The sequence below is a fragment of the Centropristis striata genome, chromosome 6, assembly GCF_030273125.1.
Source record: "Centropristis striata isolate RG_2023a ecotype Rhode Island chromosome 6, C.striata_1.0, whole genome shotgun sequence".
Classification (NCBI taxonomy): Eukaryota; Metazoa; Chordata; class Actinopteri; order Perciformes; family Serranidae; genus Centropristis; species Centropristis striata.
The window spans coordinates 27,274,156-27,299,048 of record NC_081522.1 but is presented as its reverse complement, the minus strand read 5'-3'; the positions used below and the strand labels follow the sequence as shown (position 1 = coordinate 27,299,048).

The 24,893-nt window shown below is 37.8% G+C and overlaps 1 protein-coding gene across 1 annotated transcript in view; it reads left to right on the top strand.

The window, feature by feature from the left end:
• The window catches only part of LOC131972719 (voltage-dependent calcium channel subunit alpha-2/delta-4-like), a 138,031-nt gene extending 114,615 nt beyond the window's left edge, over window positions 1-23,416 (top strand). Inside the window, exons 32-40 of the mRNA XM_059334395.1 lie at window positions 10,715-10,785; window positions 12,053-12,128; window positions 13,072-13,124; window positions 13,949-14,004; window positions 14,222-14,242; window positions 14,514-14,631; window positions 15,969-16,089; window positions 18,205-18,282; window positions 22,610-23,416. Coding sequence (XP_059190378.1) covers window positions 10,715-10,785; window positions 12,053-12,128; window positions 13,072-13,124; window positions 13,949-14,004; window positions 14,222-14,242; window positions 14,514-14,631; window positions 15,969-16,089; window positions 18,205-18,282; window positions 22,610-22,711 — 696 coding nt within the window. The 3' untranslated portion in view covers window positions 22,712-23,416. The remainder of the gene's footprint in view (window positions 1-10,714; window positions 10,786-12,052; window positions 12,129-13,071; window positions 13,125-13,948; window positions 14,005-14,221; window positions 14,243-14,513; window positions 14,632-15,968; window positions 16,090-18,204; window positions 18,283-22,609) is intronic.
• Window positions 23,417-24,893: the final 1,477 nt, after the last annotated feature.

Genomic DNA, 24,893 nt, shown 5'->3' with positions numbered 1-24,893 from the left:
TATTTATCCATCCAGTCATTTATTTAAAAAATATATATATTTTGACAGCTTCCTTCCTCCATATCATGGCATGTGATGAGCATTGCAGCCTCTCTTGAATTGTGGCTAATAAGCTATTGAAATGTTACAAATACTCTTTGAACGATCCATAGTAATGTGTGAACATTTGATAACTTTGTTCGACTTAATTTCTGTAATCAGTGTAACATGAAAGCATGATTTGCAAAAGTCGCATTTCGTGTGGTAAACTAAAAGTCTGGTTGCAATCGGGAAATGCCAAAATAAACAGATTTAGGCTGGCAGTATGAACAAGGCCTCTGTGTCATCCCTGATGGATGTTTTTAGCTGATTTATATTTGCAAAAAATAAGATAAACTGCCTTTAAAGTTCCTTAAATTGCTTGTTAATAGAATTGGAACACTTTGGCCCTGCTCTGTTTCAGGGAAGTCGATTCTTTTAAATGTTGACGTCACTGCTCTCTGGGTCATTTAACAAGCTCATAAACAACATCTGGATGGCTCAGAGGATTAGGGTTAGACCTCATCTGATAATGGGTGGAGCTTAACGAGAGCTGGACACGCGGGCGACTAAACACTCAAAACTTGTCCGATTTTACTTCAGTCAGCCCCAATTTTTTTTACCAAAACACACATTTATTGACCTGGTAAGAGACTTTGTTCCTTGTGATTCAAAATATTGTTAATTTTTACCACATAATCATGATTAAGTCATCATTTTGACTTTCTTACTTCCCTAACTTAATAATTCCAATATCTATAATCTTTGTTTTAGTTTCTGACAATCTACTTTTTTCTCACAATGATAATACAATACACAATGAAAAAGATATATATATATATATATATATATATTTTTTTTTTTTTTTTTTTTTTTTGGGGGGGGGGGGGGCGAACTGGGGGCTCTGTATGCTGCAGATATCATTTTAAAGTGTGTGAGTCTGTAGAGACGTGCAGATGTGAGCTGCTGTCCATCTGACAGCTGCTTGTTAGCTCTGGATTAACTCAGCCTGTTAAGAGCCATATTACTGAGGATTAATCCAGAGCCCACCATGCTACCAGAAACACACACACACACACACACACACACACACACACACACACACACACACGGTTCACGCCCCACATCTCCCAGTCTGCTGAGATGTTTACTTCTATTTCATTTCGTTAATCGCTTTCCGCAGCTTCAGCTTGTTGTTCGGTTCAGGCCTTGTTACCGGGAGTCAAACTTGTGATGTTTGTGTTACGGGACGGTCACAGTGACCGGGAGGCAGCCAGATGTGCAGCTGAGTGGCAGCAGCTGGCTGCACCCAGTCCAGCAGAGCTTTAACTGTCATCCTGTGACATCTGTAAGGCTGTCGTGGTCAAATGGAGCTCAGGCTTAAGCTACTGACTGGACGTATATGTGCAGACCTCCTTCTCCCCTGCAGACAATCACTGTACAAATATATTTTATGTAATAATGTGTACCAAACAAAGAGTTCAAAATCAAATCAAAATCAAAATCAAAATTACTTTATTTATCCCCGAGGTTAAATTCAGTTAGTCTGGTAGAATCTCTGTGAGAATGAGACAGCCTGATGGCTGTAGGAGAGAAGGAACTTTTGAATCTCTCCGTCCTGCAACAGAGAGAGAGGAGCCGTCCACTGCTGTTCTTTTGGTCCATAAAGGTTTTGTGTAGCAGATGATCTGGGTATTTTAGGATGGACTAGAACATGTTGACAGGTCATCTCTCCACCACCTCCTCCAGTGTGTCCAACCTGGCTCCAACCACAGAACCAGCTCTTTAGACCAGTCTGTCCAACCGCCTTCATCTCTGTGTCTGATGCTGCCTCCCCAGCAGACTGCAGCATAAAACAACACACTACCACCACGGACTGATAAAACATCTGCAGCATCTTACTACAGATGTCAAGAGAGCTGAGCTTCTATAAGAAAAAGAGGCTTTTTTTGTAGAGAGCGTCAGTGTTTAGGGACCAGTCCAACTTGTCCTCCAGGTATACACCTAGATACTTATAACTTGGCACCACCTCCATGTCCACCCTACAGGCATTCACTGGCTGAAGGGGGGGCTTGAGCCTGCAGAAATCTCTGATCATTTCCTTAGTCTTTGAGGTGTTCAGTAGGAGATAGTTCTGGATGTGGCAGGACTCAGAGTTGTATTTGAAGTACAAGTGTTGTGTACAGTGTGAACAGGAATGGAACCAGAACAGTGCCTTGTGGAGCCCCTGTGCTGCTCATTAATGTCCCAGAAACACAGTTCCCCAACATGGCATACTGTGGTCTTCCTGTCAGGTAATCTGTGATCCAGGAGATGAAGGAAAGATCCACTCACATCCAGTAGCGGTTCTAGACCAATTTTTACTGTGGGGGCCAAGGAAGGGCCAGTGTTTAATCAGAGGGGCACATTAAAAATCGTCAAAAATTATATTTAAGCATTCAAAATCTTTATTTTAATTACTTTATTTTTTTTGGAAGAACTACATTGATTGAAACACTGAGACTTACAGACATTAACAGTTATTTTTGTACGACAATGACATTTCTCATTTTTGTGCACAATTACTTTTATTTTTATTTTGAACGTGCAGTACATTGAGAATGATCTTTATATTTAGCTTTTATTGCACAATTAAACTATTATACAATGTACACATTATGGGTTCCTTTTGTGTACAATGAGAAATTGTTCCGTCGTTCATTGTTATAAATTGATCATTTTATTATTAATTTGACACAGGGGCCACAGCAGGGGCCAAGGGCATCTTCACAGGGGCAGTGGCCCCTGTAGGCCCCTGTGTAGAACCGCCACTGCTCCCATCTCTGTGAGCTTGTTTTTGAGTATGTTGGGTTGGATGGTGTTGAATGCGCTTGAAAAATCAAAGACATGATTCTCACATAAGCACCAGTTTCCTCCAGATGAGCAAGGGCACGGTGAAGCATGTAGAGGACAGCATCGTTCACTCCCATGTGTTGTTTGTAAGCAAACTGCAGGGGGTCGAGTTTTTCTTTGACTTCAGCTCTCAGTGGGTGTAGAATCAGCCGCTCGAAGGTCTTCATGATGTGAGAAGTGAGGGCTACTGGTCTGTAGTCATTAAGTTCAGCTGGACAACTTTAGACTGAGGTTGAAGATCTTGTGGAGAGGTTGACACAGTTGGAGCAGTTTGTTATGTTTTCAGTAAATATCTCTGTCAAACAGAAACTCAGTATCCTGTCTATAGTCTGAAGTACAAACAAAAGTCAGTTGATGTAATCCATACTAACTGTTGACTGTGTAAACTAGAAATTTTCAGAAAGCAGATAAAAAATATTTTCACATGTGGTGGGACACTGTACGCAGCACACTGCAAAAAAGGTGTGTCTAAAAACAAGATAAAAACACTAAATCTGAGGGAAATTTAGTCATTTAGTCATTTAGCACACGCTTTTATCCAAAGCGACTTACAGGAAGAGTAAAAGCAAACAATCAAGGTATAGTGCAATAAGAGCTATTAGTGCTAGTGACAATTCTTTGAGGAGTAGACTTATCATGTGGTCTAGGAGAGAAGATGCTCTCTGAAGAGCTGGGTCTTCAGGAGTTTTTTAAAGGTAGAGAGGGACGCCCCTGCTCTGGTAGGAACTGGTAGTGTGTTCCACCAGCGGGGAACAAGAAGTGCAAAGAGTCTGGATTGCCTTGGAACAACGGGGGGCAGAGCCAGGCGCCGTTCATTGGAAGAGCGCAGCGGTCGTGAGGTAGCATATGTCTGAATCAGGGCGTTCAGGTAGGTAGGAGCAGTACCGGAGACAACTTTGTAGGCCAGCATTAGAGATTTGAATTTGATGCGGGCTGCAACAGGTAGCCAGTGGAGCTCAATGAGCAGCGGAGTGACATGTGACCTTTTAGGCTGGTTGTAGAACAGACGCGCCGCCGCGTTCTGGATCATCTGAAGCGGTTTTACTGAGCAGGCTGGCAGGCCTGTCAGGAGGGCATTACAGTAGTCAAGTTTTGAGATGACAACAGCCTGTGTCAGGAGTTGAGTGGCATGTTGAGTTAGGTAAGGTCTGATTTTTCTGATGTTGTAAAGTGCAAAGCGGCATGACCGGGTGACTGAGACGACATGACTGGAAAAGGTGAGTTGGTCATCAATCATCACCCCTAAGTTTCGCACCACCTTGGTGGGTGAAAGACACAGGGAGTCAATCTTGATGTTGATGTTGTGGTGTAATGTGGGTTTAGCAGGGAGGACCAGCAGTTCAGTTTTTGAAAGGTTCAGCTGGAGGTGATGTGCCTTCATCCAAGTGGCTATGTCTGAGAGGCAGTCAGAGACCTGAGCAGAGACCGATGGGTCATCAGGAGGAAATGACAGATAGAGCTGAGTGTCATCTGCATAGCAGTGATAGGAAAAGCCATAGGAAAGGAAAAGCCAAGCCATAGGAAATGACCTTGTCTACTTGGACAGATAATTTAACTTGACAACTTTTCTTAAATTAAGATGATTAAATTTAGAAATAAGCATGTTGAACACTTAAAATAAGAAATCAACTGTTAAAACAAGATAAATTATCTAACACTTCTAAATCTAAAGTTTTTTTTTTATCTTGGTAAGAAACAAATAATTGTCAGGTCACTCAATCAGGCCAGTTCATCGCTGCTTGCAGCTTTAATTTATCTTGTTTTAAGAGTTAATTTCTTATTTTAGGGGTTCAACATTGTAGGGGTATCTGGTTCAGATACACATTGCCTCCAGCAGGGGTACCAAGATATTTAGAGGTAAAGCTAATTTAGGTCAATTTTGCTATCGGAAATTGACTAAATTAATATTTAATACTTTAAATGAATTAAAGTTACTCGATGGGGCACCACCTATTCACTTAGGAATAGGAAAAGATAGCAAATCATAGTTAATCAGTCTCATAAAGTTAACAAATTATCAATTTGGAACATTGATTATTAATTATAAATATAATTATAATCGAATTACCTTATTAATATTTAGTAACGGTTGAAGGAATTTTGAGTTCTTTTCCATAGCAGAGGTTAGCAAATCACTCATTCATGTGCAACATTAAAGGGAGAAGCATATTAATCCAAAAACATATTTATTCTAAATAAAACAAAGCAAACAGAACACACAATAACTAATCTAAAAGACTATTTACAGTGGAAATGTGAGTGAGAAAAAAATGTGTAACAAAATGGCTGCCGAAAGGCGGTCATTTAAATAAATCAAAATGGCGGAAGCCCTTTTGTTCTTGAAGAACAATAGACCATGCGGTCTTGAAGGTCTATGTGTTGTAGGAAGCCAAATTAAAGTATATTTCATGTGGATTAGTGTGTGAGCAAATCAAATGAGTTATAGTTAATTTACATGTACAACTTGAGATATGTAGAGCAACATTAATCATACAACTTCAAATGATCTAGCTACACAAAATATCCCAACAAATATACTTAAACACACAACAGATCAACACCATTGATTAAAGCTTAACACACTTGTTCTTGCTTACTAACTGCCCAGTACTATACCACAGAGTCCAGAGTTGAAAGAGAAGCAGAAATCCTTTTGGAGAAGAATCTGGTTCCTGGTTTGGTTTTGGTGGTTGTAGCGTTGTTTGCTGTTGGCTCCAGAAGCTTGGTGAGGGTCTCTGTGATTATGTCCAGGATAGATCACAGGCAGGAAACTCAGAAGCGTGGTGGTGGGCCCACTTGGTTTGGGGCCTCACCGGGCTTCTCTTAGAGCTGGAGACAGAGGGAAGGTGTCTGATCTTCCTCCTGGAAGATCAGACCAGGACAGCAGGCATGCTGTTCCTCAGGGAGTTGAGAAGAGAAGAGAGGAAGGGGTGGCTGCAGGACACTTTTGTGTCTCAACCTGGAAGTTGTATTTCCTGTTGGTATCAGCCAATGAGACGCCTTTAGGTATCTCCAGATACCTGTGGGGGTGGGGGTCGTTTGTCTTTGTTTGGAGGGGGACAAAGAACGACCTCCATCTTGAAGCATGGAGAGAATTTGTTGATAATTCTCACTGCATTCAGTCTTTAATCCAAATGAAACTTGTGAGAAGCTGTGAGCCCTACAACATGCTTATTTAAGAAATCTTGTCAAGTGAAATTATCTGTCCATGCAGCAAGATCATTTCCCTCAGATTTAGTGTTTTTATCTTGTTTTCAGACACACCTTTTTTGCAGTGCAGATTCAACTCGTTGTTTCACTCACAACAAACTTTTACAGTGTTCCAGTTTCATGTAGCAAATGCTTTTATCAAAAGCGACGTACATCTCAGAGTCTTTACAACACAAGCAAAGATCTAGTCGGAAGATTTTTTCTTAATATTTACTAGTCAAAAATATCTAAAATGCAGGAGGGGCAATAAATGTAACTGTCTGAATTAAACACTGTGGTGCTGCAGAGATTTGTTCTCCAAACTTAAGAAAGAAAAAAAAACAATTCACACCATAATCATTGATATATTTCCCCAATGAAAATAATTACAATGATTCAAAATAATAATTATCTCTATTTAAAATCTCTCAAACACTGTGAATCATATCGCAATCAGTACAAATAATCACAAATTAGATATTTTTTCCAATCATGCTACTTCTAACAAAAACAAATCTCAGTGGTGAGATGTGATATTAAACTATTTGTGTGATATTGTTGAAGTAAAAGGAAAAACAACTTCTACACTGCACAGCAAAGTGTTCCACTGTAACCTTAAAGCAAGAATCATTTACTGTAGAAGCTCATTTTTCATTATTTGCATGTCTGCTGCGTTCCCAGTGGCCTTACTAAGCAGATATTATGATAAAGTGCTTCCTCCGTGTTTTGCTGAGCTCTGGACTTTACAGTAAGTTTTTGTGGAAACACCCAGAATCCTCCCCGAAGGTGTGAAGGTGCAGCTCATAGTGTGTTGCAGGGCATGGTTAATATTTAATCAGAGGAGAAATTAAGCCGGTGCTGACTAGAAAAAATAGGTCAAGTGTATTGAGCAGGGTGATGCAGCGCTTGTTATTGGTTGTTTGCAGAGAAAATGCTTGTTTGATCAATGTTGCTGTTAATTTTAGACTGACAAACACTAACTAAAATGTCCAATAATGTTCTGAAATTAACAATCTGTGTCAACGCCAGCATCATCATGTTTATCACACATCTGAAAACGAAATCTTTGCATAGATGAAAACCATCATGTTACCCAGAAAAGTCACTGTTATATATTACTTTGTTCAGTGGTGGAATGTAACTCAGTATGTTTACTCAAGTACTTTACTTTAATTTTGAGGTACTTGTACTCGAGTATTTCCATTTTATGTAACTTTTTACTTCTACTTCACTACATTGTAAAGGCAGATATAGTACTTTTTACTCTACTACACCGTTTAAGTTACTTTTCAGATCGAGATTTAACTTTTTTTTTTAAAAGATACATTTTAAGTGATTACTGTTGTTTTTATAAATTAAACAAATTATAAATGAGCCCTATCTTGAGAAAAAAACACACTGCTTACATAAATGCATGAATAATAATAATCTAAGAATATATTTGGAATATATAAAACAATCTGAGGTATATTTCATTTTCACTACAACTCAGACGTAAATATTGTAGTTTTTACTCTACATTAGTCTGATGGATTGGTTTTCACTGGACAGGAAGAGGATGAAAAATTGTCATCTAAAAGAAATTAAAGCTATCTCCAGATGTGTTGATTTTGAACCAGGCGGCAAACCTCCGGGTCTGAGCAGGGAGGCAAACAAGACCAGACAAAGAGACACACTTCTTGTTTCCTAAGTGGACGGGGTTGCTTCTCCCGACCAGGCGGCAACCTCCGTGTCTGAGCAGGGAGCCAAACCAGGAAGTGCCTTAAGCTGCATTTTACCGAAAATTCCAGCAGGGGGCGCTAAGTTACTTACATCAGAATTTTTTTTTTTAGGGCACTATAGTCTCAATCACTAGTAAAAAATCTTCTTCAAGACAATTTGATGTTATTAGTTCTAATAATGTCCCCATTTAGAAGAAAATAGAAGATAAAGAATCGTATGATTTGGGGCATGGCTACCTTTGATTGACAGGTCATTAACAAGGTGAGCCGTCATCAGGAGAGAAGCAGAACAATGTGTATCCACGGCAACGTGTCAATAAAGTTATATATAACGTTATATAACTTTGACCCTTTCACCCTGTATTATATATTATAATTTCTTAATGACAGTATATTTGAACGTTTTGTTCAGTAAAAATGTCTTGTTCAGCATTTGGTTGGACTAACAGACACTCCAAGGAGTCGCTGTTCAGTTTTCTGAGGTAAGGTAACATACATTTTGTTTTTGTTTTTTGCTAGCCAAAACTAACATCCCAGTTAATGCTCCAATTAATGCTAACATGAATTAGCAGCGGCTTCTCTCAAACCAATGGGTGACGTCACGGTGACTACGTCCATTATTTATATACAGTCAAGGCTCCTGACACTTGTTTGGAAGTATTGTGAACGTCAAGAAAAATTTAGTTTCATTTTCTTTTGCTATCAATAGGTATTTCCACAACTAACCATCACATTAAGCATTATGGAAACTAGTTAGCTAGGTGGTTCGCAGACTCTGGCAAGATGGAGTTGCAGAGACAGGGACAAAATTAATTTTCTCCTGATTTGTCCATCAGAAAAAAATGCCATTTCAGAAGACTAGTGTTCTGTGAAAATGGCTCCAATATTTACTTGGGTAACTCTGGGACAAAAGACTGTAATAATCTGTGCTCATTTTCATTTCACCCATTGGAATTAATAGATTAAGATCAGCTGCTAGAGATACATTTGTGGCTTCACTGTCCTGTGAGAAACACGTATCTAAAAAGTCAGACAAACAGCTGTTCTCAGCTTTATGACGATGCATTTTCCAGCTGATCCAAGAGGGTTTTTAAGGCTTAAGAAGTTGGAGGATTTTCTCAACACATGAAGGAACACTTCAGTTTACCACAAACCTTCAAAACATAGACTGTATATAAATAATGGACGTAGTCACAGTGACGTCACCCATTGGTTTGCCCGTTGGAAGCATCGAGTTCATCGTAACACTCGTCGCCATCTTGCATCGCCATCTTGTTTCTGATACGGGGAGCAGACCATATCTGGACTGTGGAGGAGTGAGAGGGATTTGATCACTGACTACAGCCTCTCTACACCTCAACCTGACTGAGAGAAGCTGCTGTTAATTCATGTTAGCAAAAAAAACAAAACAAAACTTATGTTACTTACCTCAGAAAACTGAACAGCGACTCCTTGGAGTGTCTGTTAGTCCAACCAAACGCTAAACTAGACATTTTTACTGAACAAAACATTCAAATTTACTGTCATTTAGAAAATACAGTGAAAGGGTCAAAGTTCCTTTGCTATGAAGGTTATATATCAAGCGAGAAGTTGTCTCATTTTGCATTGAAATGAACTGACAAAAATCTTTCTGCAGCCAAACTTAGCGCCCCCTGCTGGAATTTTTGGTAGAATGCAGCTTAAGGCACTTCGTGGTTTGTCTCCCTGCTCAGACCCGGAGGTTGCCGCCTGGTCGGGAGAAGCGATCCCGCCCACTTAGGAAACAAGAAGTGTGTAAGATTTCATTGTACTGGTGAAGCTTGTAATGCACCATCTTCTTTACATCCAGTATCTTTGTCTGGACCACATTTTTTTGGCGATTTATCCAACAGTAGTTGAGATGTTTGACTGTGGACTGGAGGACTAATAGACTCCTGTAATCCTTGGGACTATCTGAGGTATAATGCTGTTTGTTCAGAGTGGTGCAGTCCTGAATGTAATACAGTAGGAACACAACGAAGTGGAAGCAGAAGTGAAGCTGCTGCCGCAGAGCATCTGGCTGGAATTTGACTCCCATGTTTTAGTTTATTTCAGCATCTTTGCGCTCTTCTGCTGCTGCTCCCAGGTAAGCAGAGAGTCAAGTTTCACTGTAAGCAGCATCCAACCGTTAACACTCGGCGACCTGCGAGTCTTTCATGGTTCCTGGGAAACTCCCGTCCAGACAGAGATAAAGTGTGGTCAGACAGCAGCTTGTAAACATGAACAGAGCCGCTGAGACAAAACGCTCTGAATAATTCAGAGATTCTGCTGCTGCTGCTGCTGCTGCTGCTGCTGCTGAGGGCCAAACACACTGCAGATGAACATAAATTACTTCAAATCACATTTCAATGCTTCACATCGTCTGCTTTTATTACTGGTGTAACCGCCCAGTGTTTTTATTAAACAGCCAGACCTTTTTTTTTGTTTACATCTTTTTATATTTAAAAAAAAAGTATATTCTCAGAGCAGCAGACTGCAGACAGCAGACTCCTGCAGGAATTAAATTAACTGCAGTGACAATAATTTAATTCACAACTTTGGATTCTTGTGTCTGAAATTGAATTATCACAGCAGCCAAGAAGAGATCACAACTTTATCTATCAGACAAAATAAAATGATCAAGTAAGACATATGTGATCAAACTAGTAGACGAAGGTGGGGGCTGTCTGATAAATGTCCTGTTTAAAGAACCTTAACATTTAATAATACGTTTTTCCTTCTGAGAATGAGACTACAGTGGTTCTCTGGGATATGAATCACAGATTTTCTCAAATTTTAGTTAAAACTTGAGATGCAATCGGATGGACACTTGATGTGTCTCTTTGTGTGGATGCATGTGACTTTCTAATAAATTTTGTTCATGTTGTTTTTTACAGATCGGTCGCTTCTTTGGCGAGGTGGACGGGTCTGTAATGGCGTCGCTGATCAAGATGGGGATGTACAAAAAGTAGGTCTGATGGACAAAAGTACTTTATCAGACATGTTAAGATATTAATGTGTTGAAGGTTATTTGGTTCTCTCCCAAGAATTTGTATGATGTCCTGATGTTGGTGTCTAAAAATACATTGAAAGTATTTTTTGCCGCTGGAGCCGGGGGTCAGCACGCCCAGGTACCCGCCTTCGCCTGCTGCCCGACTCACACTGCACCCGACTGCTATGCCCTACTCTACGGGGGGTGGGCCCACAGGTCGGCGGATCCATGTGGCTTTTTCGGGCTGAACCCGGCCGGGCCCAATGGACAAAAGCCCGATGGACAAAGGCCCAGCCACCAGACCTGCTTGTGATCTGTTTCATTCTGAAGAGTCTGCTTTTTCAAAACCAACATGGCTCAGTTCAAAATTTTGTTTCAAAACAAAACTTCTCATGACTTGATTTTGACATCAGATGATTTGCCACTACACTTCATAGTGATGTTTGTTCAAACAGAGAGACTGTTGTCTCGTGCGTGCTCCCCTCCCGGGTCTGGCTCCAGGAGGGGGCCCCGGTTTACCCGTGCCGGGCGAGGTACTCCGCTGTACTATAATCCGCTTCATAGGGGTCTTTGAATCGCTCTTAGTCTGGCCCCTCCCCTGGGACCACTTTGCCTTGGGAGATCCTACTAGGAACTATTGCTCCCGACAACACAGCTCCAAGGATCTCTGGATCATCATCCAAGAACCCCTCCACCGCAATAAGGTGGCGATTCTTGGAGGAGCGGGGAAGACCCAGAACACGGTGAAGGGGTTATATCTCTTGCCTGGAACGCCTCCGGGTCCCCCAGGAGGAGCTGGACGTTGTGGCTGGGGAGAGGGACGCCTTGAATGCCCTGCTTCCAGGCTAGGGACGGCTGTGGCTCAGTTGGTAGAGAGGGTTGCCCACCGATAGGAGGGTTGGTTGTTTGATCCCTGACCATGGCAGCCTACATGTCGAAGTATCCTTGAGCAAGATACTGAACCCCAAATTGCTCCTGATGCTGCGTTCATCGGTGTGAGAATGAATTCCCAATGGTGGCAGGTGGCACCGTTTAGGGTAGCCTTTGCCACCAGTATGAATGTGTGTGTGAATGTGTGAATGAGCGCAGTCTGTAGTGTAAAGAGCTTTGAGTGGTCGCAAAGCGACTTGAAAAGCGCTATATAAGTGCAGGTCCATTTACCATGCTTAACCTGCTGCTCCTGCGACCCGATAAGCGGAGGATGGATGGTATTTTTTGAATACGTTTGTTTGTTTGTCTGCAGAGTGTCATTGTTTGACTACCAGGCGATGTGTAAAAACAGTCATCATCACGCCAACAGCGCCCGCCCTCTGCTCAGCGTGAGTTACTTTTTACTGTACAGTACTTCTATTAGTTACAACTTTAGTTTTGGTTATTCCTGTTGTAAGTAGAGATGCATCAGTGGTGGAACTTACTAAGTACATTTACTATTTTCCATTTTATTTACCCGTATACTTTTACTCCACTACATTTGTCCGACAGCTTTAGTTCGTTTCAGATTATAGTTTTCCTCCTCCTCCTGTCCACTGAAAACCACGTATCTCCACATGTTGGTTTTTAATGTTTGTGATGAACTGAAGCTGAAATGTTTCTTTATATGTTGAGAAGATTCTCCTACTTCTTCAGCTAAATAAACTATTTAAAGTTAGCTTCACTGTCCTCTTTCCAGCTGGTCCAAGAGGGTTCTCTTGGACCAGCTGGAAAGAGGACAGTGAAGCTACAAACATTAATGATCTTATAGAATATGATGCATTGCTGTAGATTAAACTACCACAGGTAGACAATATAAAGGAGTAAAAGTAGCACAACCTGAAACATCTACAGCAGTGAAATGCAACATACACATTAATGCAGCAATGATATGAATTCAAAAACATAATATATGTTGGTAAAACACTGACAGAAAACATTTTACTGCACCCTCAACACTTTTCATACTTTGAGTACATTTTACTGCTGATATTTACATACTTTTATTTGAAGTGGAGTATTTTTACACTGTGGTATTAGTACTTTTACTGCAGTAAAGAATCTGTTTACTGTACTTCTTTCGCCAGCAGAGTTCTGACAGTAATACATTTCTAATTACTTTCAGGTGAAAGTAGTTTATTTAGTCAAAACGAAGGCAACCTTTAACAAAACCAGCAAAAAAGTTTAAAGTTTCACAATGTTAAAAACTGAGGCATCTAATTTAACCAAATTGTGATTAGTATTCTAAACACGTCTTGTATTAATAAACTTGTTTTTCTTTTTCTCTTGCAGCCGTTTTATGGCATCGCTGCATTAATAAGATGGTTCTTCTCCAATGCTCTGATGTAAGTGTCACCTGTTTTTGTTCTTTAAAATTCTTCTTTTATTTAACATTTTTAAAAATAATAATAACATATATAGCGTTTATAATGTTTTTACAAAGAAAAATCGAATCAAAAGCAGAAAGCAAATGCAATGTGACAACCAAAGGCTGAAAAGTAGAGCCTGATGAATATTCATCAGGAAAAAAATTATATATATCCAGATACACAAGCACAAGAATGCAAATAAATAAGTAAAAGCAATATAGACAATATAGCAGTAAAAAGATGATAAAAAAGTAGACAAAATCAAATAAAAGCATGTCTTTAAAATAGGTCTTAAGAAGGGATTTCAAATAAAAAAATTCAAACAAAAAAAATGTCCATTTTCAAGGATTTGTCTTTATAGACAGCTGCAGTTATTCTGTTATGGACTGTATCATTTTTAACCAGCAAAGACCTTAAGTTTAGTCATTATTTATAATTACTAAAAAACATTATACAGAAAATACATGATATCCAGACTGTGAAGAAAGTTGCAGTGAGAGTGGATATGTTTCATATTAATGAGCCAGTGTGGAGGATTTAATGTTTTTCAAATATGAATAAATCACAGAGTATAGGGGTAAAATGAAATTCAACACCCAAGAGAAAATTATGGGGGTTTTTTTGTACTAAGACGTTAAACAAATTATGTTTCTTAAGGATCACTGAATGGAAAAAGACTTTCACTCCACAGCTCATAGTTATTAAAAATATGCAGGATGTGATGATGTTTCTGCACAGGAACACTATTATGTGTTAAATGTTGTTTCTGTCATTATCTAAATATTTGTGTCTCCTGTCAGGTTCCTGCTGGACTTTAACTTCTGTGGTCTCTGGCACTCTGATTATTTTGTGGAAGGTAAGATGCTAAACTTGTCACTGACAGACAGACAGAGTGTTTGTTTCCTTCATCTCATCTCTGCTTTACGTTTCATTCACAAATATTCTATTTCAAAATGGCTGCTTCATCATCATCATCATCATCATCTCCATCATCATCACCATCATCGTTGTCGTCACCTGGACATTCTCTGTTTCTTCATTGTGAACCATCCTCATCTGCTTCATCCTTGTAGCCAAAGCTGGCTATCATACAAGTGAGTACACCGTGTGTGTGTGTGTGTGTGTGTGTGTGTGTGTGTGTGTGTGTTGTATTTCTAAAGAGGAAATGTCAAGAGGACAAGACATTTTAATGGTTGCATTTTATTCACAGCATGTACTTTTATCTAGTTTTAAGGTTTAGCTCTCAGTGTGTTAATGTGTGTGTGTGTGTGTGTGTGTGTGTGTGTGTGTGTGTGTGTGTGTGTGTGTGTGTGTGTGTGTGTGTGTGTGTGTGTGTGTGTGTGTGTGTGTGTGTGTGTGTCTCAGGTCATAAGCAGAAGAAGGTGGAGGCTTTGCAGCCTTGCGACACGGCATATCCCGGCTTCATGTACGACTCGTCTGTCAGAGAAGCCAACAGCCTAATCAAGTGTGGACGCTGCCAGAAGTAAGATAAACACACAGTTCTATACCTACTGTATACACATACTGTACATACTGTACACACATTCCGTACATAGTATACCTACTGTACACATGCACACTACACATACATTCCACACATATATTATAAATCCTGTACACACATACTATACATAGTATATACACATACTTTACATACTGTACACACATACCGTACATATTATACCTGCTGTACACACGCATACTACACATGCTATACACACATATTGTAAATCCTGTACATACATACTATACATAGTGTATACACATACTGTTCATACTGTACACACATACTATACATAGTGTATACACATACTGTACACACATACCGCACATACTATACATAATGTACACACAAACTATATATACTGTACACACACACACCACACATACTATGCATACTGTACACACATACTATACATACTGTACAGACACCGCACATGCTGTACACACATTCCACACATACTATATAAACTGTACACACTTAGACACAGAGAGTAGTAGAAGTTGCCAGATTCTTTACGTCAATAAAAGTACTAAAACCCCACTATGAAAATAAGTAAACAAGGGTACCTTACAAGGTAAGTATACTCATATAAATGATATACTCATATATACTCATTCTGCAGTAAAATGTTTTATTATTATTTATGATGTTTTTAGATTAATAATATCACTGCTGCATTAGTTTGTATGTTGCATTTTACTGCTGTAGATGTTTAAGGTTGTGCTCATTTATGTGCTGTTGAGTAGTTTAATCTACAGAAAGCATCATATATAAATACAACTCCAGCTCCATCTTGTGGTCAAACCATGTAACCTTTTAGTGCACCAAGATTATTGTTTTTATTCATGAAAACAAATACATATGAGGTGCTTTTTAAAAAGAGAAAGGTTTAACCTGAAACTGAATTTAAATTTTAGTTATTTGGGACGGTAAAGTCCCTACGGTCTGCTGTCCACCAGTGTTTAGGCTCAAAATACAGATTTTAAAAATGCCTGTTTGCAGTAAAACTATTACAGCTGCAATCAGCAACTCTTAAACTTGTGCACTTGCACAAAATAAATCAAATTTGATATAAAGACTAATAAGAGGGAGAGATAATATGCTATTACAAAACACAACTAACATGAAAATTTAGTTTTTAAGGTGGAATTTCCCTTTAAATGATAAACAGCTGAGCGTAGGTTTAATTATTTAAAATTGTCTGTTGTTATTGATGATAGTTGATGCTTTGACTAAGCACTAATGAGGGACTTGTTGTAAATGAATTGACTGAGCGACTGACTGGCCGTACCTTGTTGTTTTGTTCTGTGTTTCAGGATGTTTGTGGTGCAGCAGATTCCTGACAGTAACCTGGTTTTGGTTGTGACTCAGGCCGACTGTGACTGTTCCCGTCAGTATGGACCCATCCTGCTCGAACCCAAAGAGATCAAATATATCCTTCGCATACTGACAGACAGCAGCAGCGCCCCCTGCTGGATACAAACGTCCACAGTTACACAAATCACAATTCCAAATATTGCATACAACCTGCAGCTCCAGACCCTCAAGTGGCTCTTCAGGCCATCTGCATATATCACAGTCATTGTGACTGTGACATATGGTTATTTCTTTACATTTCAATTATCATTGGTGTCAGCCCAAAGCAATTCATATTCTATAATTGTAAAAATGTGTAGCTATGCCATTGAAACATTTTTATTTACATTTTAGTCGACTAAAATGTACATCATAGCTTACAAAAGTCGAAAATGTTCAATCTTTAGGTCGAAATTTGAGTTTCCCTAGCTGGGCTAGCTATCGATATTTCTTCAACCTCTCATTTGCACTACGGTCCTCGCTGACAAAAACAATAAAATATGCTAATCATGACCTACAGTCATGGAAAAAAATTTTAGACCACCCTTGTTTGCTTCAATCTCTTGTTCATTTTAATGCCTAATACAACTAAAGGTACATTTGTTTGGACAAATATAATGATAACAACAAAAATAGCTCATAAGAGTTTAATTTAAGAGCTGATATCTAGACATTTAACATGGTTTTCTTGATAATAAACAAAATCATTATCAAGAAAACCATGGAAAATTAAAATTAACCCATAAACACCCATGGTGACACCTGTGTAACAAACACACACAAACACATCTTCTAGAATATGCCATATCACGCGTTATGCTTCACCTTACCTTAACTTAACTCAAGTCAATAAGTGACACATACTCAACACCCTGGTAGCTAATTTCAAAAAGCTTTTTTTTTTTTACGAGGCTTAGTTTTAACACGTTTAACAATCGTAATCTGTTAATGTCCTTGATTACATTTAACTTGTTCTGACCAGATTTCCTGAATAAATTAAAGTCACAATTTTGATATACTGTATTTTTTTAGTTTTTTTATTTATTTATATATTTATTTATTTATTCTTATTTTGTTACTTAAAAACAAATCTGAAAAATATTTTTTTGTTAAACACCACTATTAATGTCACAATTTTGAAAAATGTTGTGGAGATGCAAAGAAAAAGGCAAATTTGTGTCTCTGTAAGCAGAAAATGTGTCTATTTTTTTATTTAAAAAAAAGAAATATCATAAACATAAATACCATAAACACCTAATGTAACGTTTATGTCAAATCATCTTTAACATTTAGGGGTAGTCTTTTTAAAAAACATAAATGTGGTCTATGTGGTCCACTTGGTCTGTGGTATTTCCCCCATAATTTCCCTTTAAGGATAACTGGGTCTGGGTTCTTATGGGTTAAACTCTTAAATAAAAAGGTCTAATATTTTTTCCATGACTGTATTAGTAATGTTGGTTGGCTAATTAGGACTTCATAGGCTGAGCTCTTCTTCATTGTAAGGCTCAAAATAAAGTTTTGCGGCTCCATTCCAATATTTTTTATTCTTTTTTATTGATTTTTTTCCACAATGGCTCTTTGGTTAGTGAAGGTTGCCAACCCCTGGCATCGAAGATCCATCCAAGGAGTTTTGTTGTTATATGACTCTCAGATACTAAAAGTAAGGATTGAGGATTGAGTCGTGTTCCGAACCTCAAACCGTTTCTTTTTTACATTTTAGTTAGTAGTACTGCAGTTCTGTGGAATCAGCAAAATAATAGCTAGAAGTTTGAACAACTCAAGATGTCTTTTCTGCAGACTATTTGCAATATTACAGCCTCTCCTGTCCCCTCCTCTCTGCTCTGTGTAAACAGATTTTCAGTGAATATTTGTCACATGATCGTTTGTCTTAGTAGAATCAGTCATGGCTCCACAGTGTCGCTGAGGAGCAGAATTTTATTGTTTTTAACAGGATCTAGTTAATCCAAACGCTTTATTTTTTGGCAACGTTTTAAACGAGACATGCAGAATAAATGTAAAATGTAACCAGTTTTTTGAGACACATTTTTTTTTTTTTTTTTTAAATGTATCAGATAATTTGGTTTCATATTCCTCAAAGTCCGGTTCTGAAAAAAACTAAATTAGGTACAGAAATTCAGGGAAAATGTGTCGAAATGCAGTAAGCGGTGTGTTTTACTTAACGGCAGTGAACATAACGCCACAGTGAAGTGCAACAGGATGAAATCCCAGAAGGTGCGGCGGCGTCCGGAGTCCTGCCATGCCTACCACCCGAAGGTGAGCAACAATTAAGGGCCCTCAAGGTGTTCTTTTGTTCTTTAATATCATTTTCCAAGGTAATAGATGTTTTAAATATAAAGGTTTATCCAGTAGTCCAGGCAAAGTAGCGAAAGACTAATTGTAAAAAAAATAGTTTTCAGCTTAGATCATTTCATTTCAAACACTAAATCTGAGGGAAATGATCTTGCTGCATGGACAGATAATTTCACTTGACAAGATTTCTTAAATTAAGATTGTTAAATCTAGAAATAAGCATGTTGAACGCTTAAAATAAGAAATTAACTCTTAAAACAAGATCAATTAAAGCTGCAAGCAGCGATGAACTGGCCCAAGCAGAGTGCACTGCAAATTATTTGATTCTTACCAAGACAAAAAAAAACTTTAGATTCAGAAGTGTTAGATCATTTATCTTGTTTTAAGAGTTAATTCAACATGCCTATTTCCCTCAGATTTAGTGTTTTTATCTTGTTTTTAGACACACCTTTTTTTTCCAGTAAACATTCTCATCAATCCGAGATGTGTGTCAATAAGGCAAGGCAACAAAACACATCAATGGGGCTATTTTTTTTTCCTTTACTCCTATCAAAATGAAACTTTACACGATGAAAGTACCCATGTAAAGTAACATTTTTCATATTACAAGTTTCTTTGAAAATGAATTTGATTATGCAATTAAGTTTTACACCAATCAAATATAGGCTACCCAAAATATACCCGCATAGGCTTCATTTTTTCCTTTACTCCTACCACAATAAAACCTCACACAGTGAACGTATACATGAAAAGTAACATTTTTGTTTCTTGGAAAAATCTATTTTAAATATCCAAATGAGCCCAACACTAGGCTTATTGACTTATGGCCAAGAAGCCATAAAGTCACAAGTAGAAAGAACAGTGGTCAAATAACTAAAACATTCATATCCATTCAGTAAGTTAACCTATGCATCAATCAATTTGAAGTCACTTCCCACAAAAATACTTATATTAACCTTAACCCTCTGGAGTCACCACATGGGCCAATTCATGACTTCTTCATCACATCCAGACAAGAAAACAAAGCAGCGTGGAGCCCTACTGTAAATTCACCTCTAAAGTTCTGGCTGTAAACTCCATGAGGCCATTTTCAGTTTGATGATGATATACCAAGTAAAACTGGAGACAAGCTCAAATATATTTAGTATAAAATTACAATTATAGAACTGGAAGTAACCCTATTATATGTTATATTTGCAATCTTTGTTCACATTTGCAACATTTCAAATTCTTTATTGATGTTAAAAATGACGCTTTAGACGTTGATGAGAGGAGACCGTCTCGAGACCCGAAGCTTTCCGTGCTTAGCTATTTTGTACCTATTCTCCCACAAAGCTATCAACGTTAGCAAACAGGACATGTTACCTATGGCACATAGATTGCCTATTCTAATCTAGAAGGCTAACATGAGCTCCACACTTCGTCGACAGTGTAATTAGGTTCTTAACATTTAAAACAAGGCACTGGCAACATTGTATGTGTGCTGAAAGTTGACACTGTGTTTAACGGAAACATATTTTGTTGGTCTGAGGCCACTTGCAATATTTTTATGTTAATTGAAAAATGCTACTTTTCTCTACTCTTCTCTCTTCTCTACACAGAAGACAGATTTTTTTTTAAAAACAGTTAGACACACTTTCCAGACATTCCAGCTCTTTAAAATAATTTTACCAGACACCAAAACCATTTGTAAAGTAGCTTTGCAGTGTTTAATGTATGTAACCAGGGAGAAATGGAGAAGTGTAAAATATATAATGAGTCATTCAGTGATGAAAACACATCGCTCTACGAGCAATAGGCAGCAAGTTGTCTGTGCAATGCTACCTATACACCAGAAGACTTTGAAAAGATTTGTAAAAGACCCCTGGAAAACTATTATGTCACACCTGCTCACATCTAAAGACAAGTGTTTAGAGTTTTTAGTCTCACACTGAGATTTTAGACAGACTGTGAATCTTTCAGGGTCACTATTTACAAGACTACAACTAGATTCTTTTAGCATTTTTTTCCTACCATGCAATTTTTTCCTCATCAAGCCTTAGTAGAAACTTACTAAATGGAGGAGAAGCAGCTTTTGGCGCCAGCTGCTCTAGTGTGTGACTCAGTGGTTTGTGTTGAAAAAAACAACAACAAAAAGAAGAGAAGACACCACAAAATGCCCCTCACAAAGCTGAAAAGGGGTTTCTGTTTTTATCACATGAAAAGTTGACTATTTTACAGTAAAAAAAAGATACCAGGAAGAATAAAGGAAATGAACATTTAGAAATGAATTCATGATATACATTTATGTCCTATTTAATTATAATGTGTTTAATTGAATAATTATATTCGTCAGCTCTATCAGCTTTCATTTAGTCAATTATACATTAATCATTGAATATTTATTTATTACTTATTTATGTATACATGTATTTATACATTTTAACTGGGTCTCCTTACTGTTCTCTTTACTAAGAAACAGCACTCCAAAAATCTAAATGTATGACATCACTATATATTTATTTAGGACTGGGCTTACTAACATTATTGTGATGTTCCTTTTTCCTGTGGAAGTGTTTTTACTGGCCGGTCTGGAACCGGGGACCTTTCCCCCGCTCATCTATTGGTTGGTGATTGTGTTACGTCACTGAGACTTGAGATAATATCAAACACGTATGATATGATCCAAACCCAAGACTAGGAAAAGACTGATATGAAACAGAGCAGATTACTACCTCAAACTTAACCATGGAGATGACAGGAGCGCCGTGACTCCAGTAAAACTCCTAGATTTACTAAAGACTTTCAGTTTTTAGTCTGGGACTGGGGAAATCTTTTGGTGTGAGCCCAGCAAAAGACACAGTCTGTTTCTGACACCAGAACCAAAGAAAGCAACAAAAACAAGAAAAGATATGGTGTATAAAGCAGACAAAGTAGTTATTGGGTAAAGGGGGAACATATGGGCCCAAAAGACTGGGGGTGGCATGTTTTGGATGGGAGACTTATGCCAATAATGACCGATCTGTACTTCTTGTGTTTTGGGGCATTTTTGAACAAACAACACTTTGACCCAGTTTTGAACTTTTTAGACTTACTATACTATAACTTTTTTATTCATAAAAAAAAATGATTGAAATGCCCCAAATTCATACAATTGCCTTATGACAGTCTGTAGATGCATGTGATATCGTTCCAAAAATGAGAGAAAAATCACCATATTATGGGATTTCCAAAAATGCGAGCCTAAAAAAAAGTTGTACTATAGCATGTTGATTTTTGTCAAAAAGGGTGAAATTTTAAAATGCAAAAAGAAATGCTTGAATAAGGCTTTAATAAGGAACTTTTATGAATTTAGCGCATTTTAAAATTTTAAGACACCTCTGAAAAAAGTCATACATAGTATGGGTTTTATTTCTTTTCAATTTTTGGACATCCTATAATATGGTGGGGTTTTTTATATCTTGGGACATATGGTTATATTACCATGATCAACGTGGTATTCAATGGCATTTTTTGGCATTTTTGGACAAACTAGACTTTGACGAATTTTTGACTTTTGATATATGACTTTTTTTTTTCAACTTTGGACATGTTATGATATGCTGTTTTTCTAGATATTTTTGAACACAATACTATTACCATGACCAACGTGCTATTTTACGGCATTTTTTGGCACTTTTACGGTCATTAAAAAAACAATCTTTTATTATAACTTAAATGAATGTCATACTATACTGACCTTTCGTTCATTAAATATTAATTCCATCAAAATAAACACTGTTCTGCCATATAATTGACAAGAAAATGCTTTATAAATGGTGCATAAATTAAAGATTTTACCATTAAATATTACAGTATATTTTTGTTAGAGATATGATGTTTAGTACATTTAACAGTGAGAAAAAGTATTTTTTCAAAAAATAAATGCAAAAATTACAGTGATGCTGATTTTGTTACAAATACTGTGCCAGTGAATTTTACAGTGGAGGAATGTATTTTTTTTTTTTTTAAAGTACTGTTTTGTATACATTTACGGTGTTTCATTGTTACTGAAACTGAATTAACCCATTTATCATTTTACGGTCTTTAACTGTCATTGTTTAACAGTTTTTCACCGTAAAATCTACAGACATTTTTTACAATGCATGTGGATCTGCTTGTTAAGCTACCCAGCAGTACATTTTGTAAACGCTGCGCTCCATTTTAACAGCTGCAGCACTCAAGGGACGTAGACAATAATGTATCAATGCTTATAATCCCATAATATAATATGAATTATTCTGAAAACCCTTTTGTTGAAATTCTCCAACAGGAAGATGCTAAGGAATGTGGTGGGGCGTCATCTATCTTTCTGTCACTGTCCATCTTCTCCACCTCTCTGCTCGTCTCGTCACTCCTCCACCACAGGACGTAAAGAAGCAACCAATCAGGATGCTCCAGGAATGGCGTCAGGAAAGTAGGAGGGGAAAAAAACATTGAGCTGTTCACTGAAGGGCATTTTTTTTACTTTCCACGAGAGAAAAAGTGACGTGTCACATTTTCTTTCCCGCTGGTCAGTCCAGCTTCGGCTCAGTCTGCAGTGGAGATTAAAGGGCTATTTATTTATTAAAGACTTATTTCTCCTTCCTGAACAGAGAACAAGGAGCAAAGCATCCTCACTCTGTTGAAACGGACTCTGATGGACGTAAACAGCGCAGCTTTTGTGGACAATTGTTGCCATCACACTCAAAGAATGTAGCGTCTTTCTAGATTTTTGATACAGAAATATTGTATACAAAGTAGGATTTTGCATTCAAATGATTTACAATTAAAAGAAAAAAAAGTAGGAGCTTTAAAAGATGACAATTTCAGCTCTGTCAACGGGTAATTAAGTGGCCAAATGTACCAGTTATTTACAGAACAGTACATGCAGATTTTACCTGCAGGTGACGTGGAAGCAGCTTCACCTGAGTTTCTCAGGAATCAGGTGTTGAAGTGCAACAGATTTAGACTGAGGTTCAGTTGAATCGGTGCAGCAGCTGAAACTGAAACATTATTTTTAGAAATTCATCAGGTATTTTAGTTAGTTCCAGGTCACAATAGTCAGGCGGCTTAGGACCAGATTTGAGAAGATTAGGGACACGCTGGAAAAAAGCACAAATTTTTTCCACATGCTCTTTATCACTAAAGGTTTCAATTTTTGGTAGGAGCCACTTCATCAAGATTGAGGATCGGAGATGGCAGCCATATAAAGTCTATGAGAACGAATATACAGTATCTTCTAAGCCACTCAGAAGGTCAATTTTAGTGTCAAAATATACATTTTCTGGGACAATGAATCATTTAAAGCTGTTGAGAATATCACTAGATGATTATTTGATCAAATAGATATGTTCACTTTGGCCATGTATTCACGTAATTATTAGATTCCAAATATTTTCTGCTCAGGATTCCCTGCTGCAGCACTTGAAGCGAGTTGCCTACCAGTCTGGGTGAAAATGAACATATCTATTTGATCAAATAATCATCTAGTGATATTCTCAATAGCTTTAAATGGTTCCTTGACCCAGAAAATGTAGATTTTGACACCGAGATTGACCTTCTGAGTGGCTTAGAAGATATATTGGTTCTCATTGACTTCACATGGCTGCCATCTCCAAATCTGCGATAGAGAGCATGTGGAAAAAATGTGATGCTTTTGTCCGGCATGTCCCCTTTATTTAGCTAAGCTGCCTGACTAAAAGGAGTCTTTAATAAGATAGAATAACTATTGTTTGTTTTAACAGCATTTTAGTGAGTTCCAGTGTGAAGCAGGTTGACACCACACCATAAATACTCAAACAATGGTAATACTGTATGGAATACCACACGTTTTTAAACAGTTTGTAAAAAAGGATGTTCTGGGGTTTTTAATACTTATTAAAATTGTCTTATTGTCATAATTGTGGTTATTCTAATTATACATTTTAACTCTGTTGTAGAGATTAAGGAAACTACATTTTACTGAGAAGCCTCCTCATAAACTTACATTACAGAAATTAATTCAAAAGTTGGGCTGCAAGTCTCTTGAAGTTTGCTGGGTTGTTTCCCAAATCTCTACAGCAGTGGTCACTGTCATCTCAGTGGGGGGCCACTTCAGTGTTCGAGTATCAAAAAGCATCACAAATATTTCTGAAAATGGGGTTTATTTGGTAAATGGAAAATGGGGTGCACTTATATAGCACTTTTCACACACACATTCATACTGGTGTTAGTGGCTACCAGGGCACACTGGTGCCACCTGCCACCATTGGGAATTCATTCTCACATTGATGAACGCAGCATCAGGAGCAATTTGGGGTTCAGTATCTATCACATGTAGGCTGCCACGGTCAGGGATCGAACCACCAACATTCCCATCCATAGATGACCTCTCTACCAACTGAGTATTAAATTCACATTAAGTGCAAATGTTTTTGGCCTCATTCTTAAATAACCAATAAAAGCCTTTCATGAACTAACTGACAGCACTTCTGTTCATATTGTCTTCATATTAAATAACACAAAAAGAACTCTAGCTTTGTATGCACATTTTAACAGTTGAGTGAAATGTTAAAATAAGTTATTAAAGGTCAAAA